At 43.0% G+C, this 13,245-nt stretch overlaps 1 protein-coding gene across 1 annotated transcript in view; it reads right to left on the bottom strand.

The window, feature by feature from the left end:
* The window catches only part of DNAH7 (dynein axonemal heavy chain 7), a 1,092,938-nt gene that overhangs the window by 213,844 nt on the left and 865,849 nt on the right, over positions 1-13,245 (bottom strand). The window contains exon 46 of the mRNA XM_063934143.1: positions 2,726-2,889. Within this exon, the coding sequence (XP_063790213.1) occupies positions 2,726-2,889 (164 nt within the window). The remainder of the gene's footprint in view (positions 1-2,725; positions 2,890-13,245) is intronic.

Genomic DNA, 13,245 nt, shown 5'->3' with positions numbered 1-13,245 from the left:
GAAGTTACCCATGGCAACCAATCAGCTTTGAGGTAACACTTATCAAGTGTAATTTATAAAATTATACATACAGTAGCAGCTTACTTGTTGCCATAGGCAACTCCTCCACTGGCTAACTTCTCCAGTCTTTTCACTGCTTCATGAATAGACCCCATAGTTAGAACTATGTTCTTTAAAATGCTACAGCTTTAATAAAAATAATAAAATCACAAATGACACCCAAATCTACCTGATTTCCCATGATCTCTCCAGTCCTCTCCCATATCAGCTGCTACATGCAGGTTGTTTCTGTATAGATGTCCCACCGGTTCCTAAATCTTAATCTCTCAAAAACTAAAATTATCTTTTTCCTTTCCCAAGGCTCCCCTCTCCATTGGCATAACCTCCCCAATGCCAAGGTGATATTTTGATTCTGTCCCTGCTTGCTATTTTAATCTCCCCAAATCTCCACAAAATTTTCAAGACCAGGCCCTTTACATAGTGGACGATCCTTCCACAACGCTATGGTACCCATGTGAGCACCATATAAATAAGGATGATGATGATAATTTAAAAAATAATAACAATAATCTGATTTTAAACTGAGCATTTTGGGGGGCTATCATCATTTGTAATTATACAATAATTCTAGGTAAGCACTTAAATCTATTGAATTTTTATTCATTATTAATTTCTGATCCCTATAATCCTGAGAAGAGTTACAATTCTGTGACGTTACTGCCTAATGAAGTCAGGAATGTTCAGGGCTTTGACAAGCCACACTTGAATTTCTTTCAGTTAGGAAAGTGGGATGTTGATTGGGAACATTGAATTACCGCTAGAGTCTGAGATAGGATTGTAAGAGTCACTTTCTCTCTAGACTGTGGGGGTGTGCAGCCTCACACTATTTTTTAGAGCCTGGAACTACCTGCTCAAAGGGTTTCTGTTCCGATCAATCCTGTAACCTCTGTCAACCTGCATCTGCAAGACAAAATTGTTGCACTTCCCAAGCAGAAGGGTAATGAGTGCTGGCATCAGCCAGTAAGCCAAGAGCAGACAGAACCTTGGGGTTCTTCTAAGGCTATCACATATCAGAACAGGGCAGACATTTTGTACTGATGGTTGTGTGACAGCTGGGGAAGCATGACAAGGAGGAAGATTGCTTTGAGTAGTTCTGTGCACTAGGAAGTGAATTAGCATGACTACTACCTCTGAGAAGTTGCTCTACATCTCCTTTGAAAACATAGAAACCCCCACCCACTGAAAGGAAAATAAACAAACAGGATGGTAACAACCCCTGAGGTGCCTACTGCCACAAAAGCCACTCCAGTTAGAAGAAAGATTGAGGAGAGTCTGTCCCTAAAAAGCCTTGATGCCTCAGCCTCCAATGTTCCACCAGTAATAAGCCACCAGAATCCACAGTGGAAACCACAGAGATCTGTAGATAAGGCAAACAGTGGTTATGAAGCTATAAAAAGCGGAGAGAAGGTTGCTGGATATTACAGATGATTGTTTTAAAAAGAAGATCATCCTGGGCAAGACTTTGCAGAAGACAAGAACAATACAGGCCTAGATTGGGACCACTATGATAGTGGTGTTTTGAGGAGATTTCAAATATAAAAAAAAAAAACAGACACAATTCTCACAACACTGCTTAACTGTATTTTTCATGCACACTGGTTAGGGAAAAGGTAGCCGAAGAATCCTTGTGGGATGCAGTGGAGTCCGTAGGTGCTAGAACTTTTTGTTACTCATGGTGTCATCCCAATTCAACAGTTTATTCCCTTAGTGCCTATGTGTTCACATTGATTGCATCTCACATAAGCTAATTGGTGGGATGCTTTAATGGTTTGGACATCGAGAGTTTTTGATTTATATTTTGATATTCATACTGAGAGTATGTCCACACCTACAACACAAGTCCACTTTCAGAATATTTTCCAGGCCCACTTTAAATTCAGAATCCTTCTGTGCCATTAATGTATTTCTGTAATCTTAGATGAAGTTGAAAGTAGAGTGAGTGGATTTGCCTGCTCATAGAAGTTGTAGTGAAAAGTAATGACAATACACTGTAAATGTAACTGCAAAAGTTATTTAGAAAAATTCATTACTATCAGAAATGAAAAATGAAGAAAAAGCTACCACACATGTAGCTCTGTAATGAGTTTGCCAGCTGTGCAGCAATCTTTCTATAACATTGCTATCAGACAGATTTCCACCACTGCGAATGAAAAACTTTTAAATGCAGAAAGATAATAAGCACAAATGATACATCAGCAATATGCATAGAAAATGTATTCAGACTTTGTGCTTGGTTTTACCAAATCTTAGCCATATATTTCCCAGTGTTTTTGTTATTAATGAAAGCTTACCAAAATACAATGGAAATACATAAGGCTAAAACTAAGACGTACAGAAAATAAAAAACAGGAAGAACAAAAAACACTATGCCATAAATTCAGTAGACTGCTAGATGAAGCATTTGTTTGTTTTTCTATGGACCAGTTAGTTGGGCTGGATGTAATGCCGTCCGAGTTCGACGGCTGTGCGGGATGCCAGCTGAACTCGGATGTTTTTTAAAGGGCCAATCACTTACAAGGCAAACCAAGCCTTGTAAGTAATTGCCCCTTTAAAAAACGTCAGAGTTCAGCCGGCATCCTGCACAGGGCAGCATTACATCTAGCCCAATGTTCCTTGGTATTCATTTATGTAACATTTACTTGCTGTCAGAAGAGCCATAACTTACGAAATGATAATGCCATTGTCAATGGAAAAGCTGTCGGAAGGTAAACCAGCAATGTTCCATGCTCGAATTTTCACTGGCTCCCCCAAAGTACTGGTGAGAGAAAAGTCTTCTGAACAGGGTATGTTCTGATGTTTGCAAATTGTACTCCATTCTTTTGTTTGCATCTAGAAGATAAAATTTCATGCTTAGTTTATACTCTAATATTATAAAATGAAAATGAGGAAAAACATTACAAGGGCAATTGTTGTGGGCAGTACAGATAGTGAAATGGTTCGCATTTGGGTCATGGGGTCGATTCACACCATGTCTCTGTGTGGAGTTTGTATATTCTCCCTGTGCTTTCGTGGGTTTCCTCTGGGTACTCCGGTTTCCTCCCACAATCCAAAAATATACTGGTAGGATAATTGGATCCCAACAAACATTAACCCTAGCATGAATGTGTGTGCATTTACATGTGGTAGGGTATATAGATTGTAAGCTCCACTGGGGCAGGGACCAAAGTGAATGGCCAAATATTCTCTATAAATAACTGGTAATAATAAATAAATTGTTCATTATGTTTTGCATATAGATAAAATGATTAGCCCAGTTCAAATTTTAAAGAATTTCACAAAGAAAAATATTTGTAGCATTATTTGCCTTGGTCTGAGATTAACCCCTTCCTGACTAATTTGCTCCTTAATGACCAGAACATTTTTGAATTTACGTGCTGTGGTAGGTTTGCCTTGAATACGTTTTTCCTTTCTAAGAGTGACTAAACAAATTCTATGGAGGATATCCAATTAGCCATGGTAATTTACCACGGCCAATTGTCCCACCGAGGGCTATCTAATTACCCCCGACAAGCCAGCGCGATATGCGGTTTATCAGGGATTTTGTTTCACCTACCTTAGGCAGGCTAAACCAAATCCCTGGAAACAGCTGCTTCTGCCGAAAACACATAGGATTCACTGAACCTGTGTGTTTTCGGGATTAAAGCTATTGTTTCGGGTGGTCTTCAGTATGCCGACTGACGGGATCCCAACGCCGGGATCCCGACAGCTGGCATATTGACACTTATTCTCCCTCGTGGGGGTCCACGACCCCCCTGGAGGGAGAATAAAATAGCGTGGCGCGCATAGCGCACCACCGTGCCCGTAGCGTGGCGAGCGCAGCGAGCCCACAAGGGGCTCATTTGCGCTCACCAAACTGTCGTTAAGCCGGCGGTCGGGCTCCCGGCGCCGGTATGCTGGTTGCCGGGAACCCGACTGCCGGCATACCATAGTGAACCCATTGTTTCACAGGCGTTCCAAATTGGATAGCCTGTAAAAAAATATCGGTGAAACATCTAAAAAAGTGCAAAAAAAAATGGCAATTTTTCGCACCCAATGTTGTTTCACCTCTAATTGGATACCCCCCTATATCGTTTAAAAAACATGTTATACCAAGCTTTAAAAATCCCCTAAATCCTCCTTAATGGAAATACAATGATTACTTTAGAAATATAATGATTTTATTAAAAGTAAAGAACAATGTATTTTTTATTATTATTTTATAATGTTTAATATGATAACTAGATCACTGCTCTGTCTCCAGCAGCTTCTGTGTCTGTGATGGTAGAAAAGAGAGCATACTAGTAAAAGATTGTTACTATAAAGAAATGTATTGTTAAAAATTATAACACTAGAAGAAACATACTAATTGGTTCCTGGCCATTGCCTCATGACCTGAGACTGTCAGATACAGCTTGTCACAGAGACTGACCAACCAACACACAGCACATATACAGTGGGCACATGTAGGCTTTAATCTCTGCTGATGTGTACAGGATTAAAGGGATTTAACTTCCTTCCACCATTTACTTATTTTCTTGACTCTTCTCAGAAAAACAATAACACGAAAGATTGCTCCATTTGCTATTTTTTTTTGTATGATGTGACATAATTGCATCCACTCAGTTTTCTGTCAATACATCCAAATACAAATAAGCGTGTACAGTAGGTATGCTAATTTAAAGTATAATGATATATAATGATATGTAGCTGAAAACCATAAATTATTGTATATTTGCAATCATTACATGTCTACATTATTTTGCAAGCATAACTGTTATAGTAGCAACATCCTTTGTTCTACTTTCAACAGACAAGGCTTCGTTCATCACTGTCATTTGTAACTTTACATGGTATGCATGTGACTTTTGTAAAGCCAATAGGAATGAGGTGTTTTGTTTTAGTTTTTATGCAGAGCAGTGACTGTATAAAAAGAATGCATGATTAATTCAGTATAGTGTAACTCTCCCTTCCCTACAGCCTAATCCTAGCCCTCTCCCTGCAGCCTAAACCTAAACCTCAACTCCCCCCCCCCACCGTGCGACTTACCTGGCTCTCGGCAGGATCCTGGACAACAGCGCCGGGATGGTGCTCGTTGTCGGGATGCTGGCACCAGGATTTCGATCAGTGTCGGGATTCCAGAATCTGTATTTCGGCTGCTGGGATCCCGACCAGATCCCTAAATAGATATATAGCTTTAAGTACTGTAGAAATGCTCAGCTACGTCTTGGCAAAAGTTATCACCAAAACGCTTCAATATTGTACATTGTGTGTGCAGTCTCAATAATCTGCCCATATTTCCTATGGTACTTTGGGGGTCATTCCGACCCGATCGCTCGCTGCAGTTTGTCGCAGCGCAATGATCGGGTCAGAACTGCGCATGCGCCGGCACCGCAGTGCGCCGGCGCATGGCAGCTTTCGTTACCTAGTGATCACCTCTAGGCGGGAGGGGCTGAACGGCGGCGTTAAGCCGCTGTTTAGGGGGAGCGGTCCGGCCAACGCAGGCGTGGCCGGACTATTGTGGGGGGCGGGCCGCGGCGGCAGCGTGACGTGTCACGCAGCCGCTGCGGCTGGAGCGAGGAGCAACTCCTGGCCAGCCGCAGGAGCTGCGCTGGCCGGGAGTTACTCCTCAAATACAAAGACATCGCCTCTGTGCGATGCTTTTGTATTTGTGCAGGGGGGAGGGCCGGCACTGACATGCGGGGCGGACTAGCCCTGTGCTGGGCGTCCCCCCGCATGTCTGAGTTACGATCAACTCGGAATGACCCCCTTTATCCTGATTTCCTCATCCTTTTTGTTGGTGCACATATGCAAATTCAGATAGTGTTGTAGAAAATTGTGAACTCAAAAAAAACCAACATCCGCTTAGTGTGTGCTGGTAATATCAGGCCCTTCCACTTGCTAGAAAATTGCTACCATTGTCAGGATAACTCCGAAATGTAAAAATGTATAGGTACACTAGTACACACTATCCAATTATCGGGCATCATCGAGCCAAGCATTTCATGCTTCTTTCAGCAGACAAGCTTTCTGGAGATGCTGTCTTCATTTTCCAGCAGGACTTGGCACCTGTCCAAACTGCCAAAAGTACCAAAACCTGTACCAAGTACCTGGTTCAATGACCGTGGAATTACTGTGCTGGATTGGCCATCAAACTCGCCTAATCTGAACCCCATAGATAATTTATGGGACATTGCCAAGAGAAAGATGAGAGACATGACACCGAACAATGTAGAAGAGCTAAAGGTTGCTATTCAAGCATCGTGGTCTTCCATAACACCTCAGCAGTGCCACAGGCTGATAGAATCCATGCCACACCGCATTGAGGCAGTAATTCATGCAAAAGGGGCCCAAACCAAGTACTGAGTACATATGCATGATTATGCTTTTCAGAGGGGCCGACATTTGTGTATTTAAAATCCTTTTTTTATTGATTTTATGTAACATTCTAATTTCTGAGATTTTGGATTTCTTAAACTGTAAGCCACAATCATCAAAATTATAGCAAATAAAGGCTTGAAATATCTCACTTTTAAGTTGAATTGCTAAAATAAATGAACTTTTGCACGATATTCTAATTTTCTGAGTTTCACCTGAACTTCAACACAGTTGTTCTACTTTACATGGATGAGACATTAGTTTGAAACCACATATTGAGTAAAAGACAGTGCTATGGATATTGGTGTAATCATATGGTAAAGCACAAGAAATCTGCCATAGTGGTGCGAGGAAAAACAGGTACTATGGCCCTCATTCCGAGTTGTTCGCTCGTTGCCGAGTTTCGCTATATTGCGATTAGTCGCTTACTGCGCATGCGCAAGGTTCGCAGAGCGCATGCGGTTAGTTATTTTACTCAAAAGTTAGGTATTTTACTCACGGCATTACGAGGATTTTTCTTCGTTCTGGTGATCGGAGTGTGATTGACAGGAAGTGGGTGTTTCTGGGCGGAAACTGGCCGTTTTATGGGTGTGTGTGAAAAAACGCTGCCGTTTCTGGGAAAAACGCGGGAGTGGCTGGAGAAACGGGGGAGTGCCTGGGCGAACGCTGGGTGTGTTTGTGACGTCAAACCAGGAACGAAACTGACTGAACTGATCGCAGTGGCAGAGTAAGTGTGGAGCTACTCAGAAACTGCTAAGAAATTTCTATTCGCAATTTTGCGAATCTTTCGTTCGCAATTCTGCTAAGCTAAGATACACTCCCAGAGGGCGGCGGCTTAGCGTGTGCAATGCTGCTAAAAGCAGCTAGCGAGCGAACAACTCGGAATGAGGGCCTATATGTATACCATTAATGCTACTCTTCCATTCCTGATATAAGTACTGTAAAAGAAAGGCCTTATTGCAGGAGGTAAATACTTCTGGCAAACTAAAGAGAATTGGAATTTATATATTCAGAAGCTAAATAAGATAACACTGTAATCACCACAGACATTGACATAATGTAATTATGGTACCAACTGGGATGCATTAATCAAAAGTTTCATTATCAAACCCCTGATTATTCTTTTTGTTCTCCATGGTTGCTTAATTACCAATGTCTTCACTTACAGAGCTCCTGTGTTGTAAAGCGAATTCTTTCCTATTTAGGTGCAGTTATAAACATCACTAAAGAGAATGTGATTTCTGTGCCATTTCAAAGAATCAATTTAAAGTTATTCTTTAATACAGTTGTAGAAAGACGTGGGGGCACCAAGCACAATTGATGAAGATTAAGACACATCTGGGCCCTCTTCTGTACTGACAAAAGAAATGAATTGCTGATTAATGCACTATGAGATGTGATATAATGCCTTTTATTTGTTTATTAAGCCTGTTTCTTTTTAAACCTAACATACTGTATTAATGTTGATAGTATGATCCCCAGGGTTCAGTATGAAATACCCCTCGTTGGGATGCCGGCGGTCAAATGACCGACACCCCAACATTTTTAAACCCCCCACCCTAACCCTCTAGGGGTTGTGACTAGGGCTAGCCCTCGAGGGGGGCTCGGTTAGGGCTAACACCCCCCCCCTTAGTGCCTAACCCGACACCCCCCACCACCACCACCCCTGGCCTAACATTAACAGTTACCCCAATACATACCTTTGTGATGTCAGCTGTCGGTGTTTTGGTGCCAGTCTCCCAAGCGGTGTTGGGATTCTGGCATCAGTCACATTTTATTCTGTCTTGTTAACACCCCGTGAGAGAGGGCAAATGTTTGCAAAGGCACTATTCTGTTTCACTTCTCATTTGTAGGCATAAGATTCCTGACCTGGCAGAGATTGTTGGGAGACAAGACTGATTGGGAAGTGTGGTTCCTGCTGGACTGGACTGCTGTGAAAGAGGAAATTGAAATTCCTGATTCTGGGAAAGAACTAATACCTATGTTTGTCCTTTAAAATCTGGTGCCTGTGATGAACAAGCATCCAGATAAGCAGGTAAACCGGAGCTGGTAAGTGTATCCAAGATGCTCTGGCCACTAGTAATGCTTCCCTTCTGTTATTATGTGTTCCCTTATGTGTGTGCCATTTTGTATACAGTAGTGTTATTGTTATGTCTATTTTATTATCATGCTGTGATGATCTATGTAACTGTGTTGTTAAATATAACAGTAGTGGAGTTATATCTGGTTATCTGAAGAGTCGATTAAAAAGGGAGGGGGCCCTTGTGCAGCCTACACCCCCCTTGGCTGTGGCAGAGTCTACTGTAGCACATACCTAATTTAAAGTGCAGCCACCATTCACTATAGTACACATGAATGGATTGGTCCTTTTAGTGATGTTGTGAGCCCAGAGTAACAAGAGAAGAGTACAGGGCAAGTAATACAGTGCATAAATATAGACACACATATGCCAATCAGCTACGCCATTAAAACCACCTGCTTAATATTGTGTATTTCCCCCGCTTTCTTTTAAATCTGACCCATCCAGGCATAGACTCCTCAAGACCTCCTAAGGTGTCCGGTGGTATCTGGTACCAAGTTGTTAGCATCAGGTAGGTGGTCCATGTCAAAGTAACCAGGACCCACGGTTCCTCCTGCAGTACATTGCTCAGAGTATCACACTGCCTTCACTGGATTGCCTTCTTCACAATTTGCATCCTGGTGTCATCTCTTCACCAGACAAATGATGCACACACACCCGGCCATTCAAATTATGTAAAAAAAGAAAATATGATTTATCAGACCAGGCCACCATCTTCCATTGTTTCATGATCCCCTTCTGGACATTATGTGCCCATTGTTTGTGTTTTCTGCTGTGGACAGGGGTCAGCATGGGCACTCTGAATGGTCAGCAGCTATACAGCCTCTGATGCAGCAAGCTGTGATAAACTGTGTGTTCTGGCACCTTTTCATCATAGCCAGCAATAACATTTTCAACAATTTGTGCTACAGTAGCTCTTTTAGGGATAGGTCCAGATGGGCGAGACTTTACTCTCCATGCACATCAATGAGCCTTGGGCACCCAAGACCCTGCCACCAGTTCACAATTTGTCCTTCCTAGGACTTTTGGTAGGTACGAAGTACGAACTACTGCATACTGAGAAGGATGTAATCCTGCCACTGTACAAATCATTGGTACGTCCACACCATGAATATTGTGTTCAATTTTGGGCACCATATCATAAAAAAAGATATCAGGGAACTAGAAAGAGTTCAAAGGCGAGCTACTAAATTGATTAAATGGTTAGAGGCACTGGAGTATGAGGAAAGGCTTACTAGGTTATATATGTATACACTAGAAAAGAGGCGTCTAAGAGGGGACATTATTAATATCTTCAAATATGTAAAGGGTCATTACAAGGAGTTAGCAGGGGATTTGTTTATTAAAATAACTCTGTATAGGACACATGGGCACTCGCTGAGGCTAGAGGAGAGTAAATTCTGTACACAACGTAGGAAAGGGATCTTCACGGTAAGGGCAATAAAGATTTGGAACTCCCTGCCGGAGAAGGTAATAATGGCAGACTCTGTAAATGCATTTAAAAACGGATTGGACAAATTTTAAACTGGAAAAAGTATCCAGGGTTATAGCATTTAACATAATGACATTAATATCTGGGAGTGGTAAGAATCATAGGCCCTCATTCCGAGTTGATCGGTCGCAAGGCGAATTTAGCAGAGTTACACACGCTAAGCCGCCGCCTACTGGGAGTGAATCTTAGCTTCTTAAAATTGCGACCGATGTATTCGCAATATTGCGATTACTAACTACTTAGCAGTTTCAGAGTAGCTCCAGACTTACTCTGCCTGTGCGATCAGTTCAGTGCTTGTCGTTCCTGGTTGACGTCACAAACACACCCAGCGTTCGCCCAGGCACTCCCACCGTTTCCCCGGCCACTCCTGCGTTTTTTCCGGAAACGGTAGCGTTTTCAGCCACACGCCCCTGAAACGCCGTGTTTCCGCCCAGTAACACCCATTTCCTGTCAATCACATTACGATCGCCGGAGCGAAGAAAAAGCCGTGAGTAAAAATACTATCTTCATAGTAAAGTTACTTGGCGCAGTCGCAGTGCGAACATTGCGCATGCGTACTAAGCGGATTTTCACTGCGATGCGATGAAAAATACCGAGCGAACAACTCGGAATGAGGGCCATAGTTGTCAATTGGTACTAAACCATTACTTCAGCAGGTGCATTATAATATGAACAGCTTAACACAGAATACAGGTTGTACCCAATGGGTATTTTGCTTCTTTTCAACCTCACTAACTATGTAACTATGTAAGAACACCCCTCAAGACCTGCTGCTTTGGAGATGCTCTGATCTAGTTGTCTAGCCATCACAATTTGGTCCTTGTCAAAGTCGCTAAGATTTCTATGCTTCCCTATTTTTTCTGGATCCAACTGTTCACTTGCTGTCTAATATATCCCACTTCTTGATAGGTGCCATTGAAATTAGATAATCAATCTTATTCATTTAGCCTATCAGTGGTTTTAATGTTATCGCTAACTGGCATATAATATTATTGTATCCCTCTGAAATTTGTATTTCAGGTAAGGCAGTATGTCATCTGCATTACCTGGAGCTTAGACGTGACCATACCAGTTTTATTTAATACTTTATATGGAGTCTAGGCCATTATCTCTCTGTCTCTCTCTCTCTCTCTCTCTCTCTCTCTCTCTCTCTCTCTCTTCCTTTTTCTTTCTTTCTTTTCATTAATAGCCCCCCCAAACTACTTTTTTGTAGTACTTTAGGAGAAATGTTTTCCACAATTACTACATTTCTTGATTGCAAGTTTATGCCGACCAATGGTCATGACAACTCACATGATATTTTAGCTATTCTATGCGATAAGATTTCCCTGATAATTAGAACAAAAAACAGGTACATTTATGTACAGTGCCTTGCTAAAGTATTCACCCCACTTGGCTTTTACCTATTTTGTTACATTACAACCTGTAATTACATATTTTTTTTAATCTGAATTTTATGTGATGGGTCTGCACAAAATAGTCTAAGTTGGTGAAGTGAAATGAGAAAAATATATATAAAAAATAATTTTTCCAAATAAAAATGTGAAAATTTGTCATGTGCATATGTATTCACCCCTTTTGCTATGAAGCCCCTCAAAAGTTGTGGTGCAACCAATTACCCTCAGAAGTCACATAATTAGTGAAATTAAGTCCACCTGTGTGCAATCTAAGTGTCACATGATCTGCCAGTATAAACACACCTTTTCTGAAAGGCTCCAGAGGCTGCAACACCACTAAGCAAGAGGCATCACACCATGAATACCAAGGAGCTCTCCAAACAAGTCAGGGACAAAGTTGTTGAGAAGTACAAGTCAGGGTTGGGTTAAAAAAAAAAAAAAAAGGAGAGTTATAGTAGACTTCCCATTGTTAACTCTCTTTCTTCGAGGTACACTTGGGTTCCACAGGGAAAACATCGGGTGTAGAGTGGATCTTAATCCAGACAGGCACCAACAGGCTAAATCTTTAGGCTGTCCCAGGATGCATTGTGGGGCCTCCTCTATAACCCCGCCTTCAGGCACAGTGAGCTTAGTTTCGTTAACTAGTCCAATGTAGGAGCAGGTAAGAGAGAAGGCAGATGTTAGTCACATAGAACCACATTCTCACGACAGGAGAAGGGACCAGTGGCTAAAGCCATACAAACCCATAGAAGCTAGGTGTGTCTGGGTGGGCGTCCTGTGGAACCCAGTGTACCTCGCAGAAAGAGAGTTAACAATGGCAGTGCCGTAACTAGGCATTTTAGCGCTGTGTGCAAGAAACGACCGTGGCGCCCCCCCATGCAAGATAGGGGCAGTGCGCGCCGTAGGCGCGCGAAAAATATATAGGGGCGTGGCTTCACGGGGAAGGGGCGTGGCCACACAATAATAGCAATTCATACTACGGTGCACAGTAGTCTCCATTATTCAAATTACGCTGCACAGTAGCGCCACTACACCAGGTAGAGCCCCTTTTATACATTACAGCAGACAGCGTCCCCCTTTTTACACATTACAGCAGACAGTCCCCCTTTTTACACATTGCGGCAGACAGTCCCCCTTTTTACACATTGCAGCAGCCAGTCCCCCTTTTTACACATTGCGGCAGCCAGTCCCCCTTTTTACACATTGCAGCAGCCAGGCCCCCTTTTTACACATTGCGGCAGCCAGTCCCCCCTTTTTACACATTACAGCAGCCAGTCCCCCTTTTTACACATTGCGGCAGCCAGTCCCCCTTTTTACACATTGCAGCAGCCAGGCCCCCTTTTTACACATTGCGGCAGCCAATCCCCCTTTTTACACATTGCAGCAGCCAGGACCCCTTTTTACACATTGCGGCAGCCAGGGCCCCTTTTTACACATTGCGGCAGCCAGGACCCCTATTTACACATTATGGCAGACGGTGTCCCCCAGAGAGAGAGAGAGAGAGAGAAAGAGAGAGAGAGAGAGAGAGAGAGAGAGAGAGAGAGAGGGATATACTTACCTTCTCCCCGCTGACAGGCTCCTCGTGCTGGCATCTCCCTCTGTGCAGTGTGCAGGCATCGGAAAATGAGGAGGGGGGAGGGGGACTGGAGCCGCAGCAGCGCTATGTCATTGGTAGTAAGCGCCGCTGCAGCATCCCCCTCTCCTTCCGTATTGGTTGCCTGGCGCAGCTGTGGATGCTGGGATGGAGGAACCGCATCCCAGCATCCACAGCAGCGCCGGGCAGCCTATACGGAAGGAGAGGGGGATGCTGCAGCGGCGCTTACTACCAATGAAATAGCGCTGCTGCGGCTCCAGTCCCCCTC

Source organism: Pseudophryne corroboree, chromosome 7 (genome assembly GCF_028390025.1).
Source record: "Pseudophryne corroboree isolate aPseCor3 chromosome 7, aPseCor3.hap2, whole genome shotgun sequence".
Taxonomy (NCBI): Eukaryota; Metazoa; Chordata; class Amphibia; order Anura; family Myobatrachidae; genus Pseudophryne; species Pseudophryne corroboree.
Note: the sequence above shows the minus strand (reverse complement) of the source record. Positions and strands in the feature narration are given on the sequence as shown.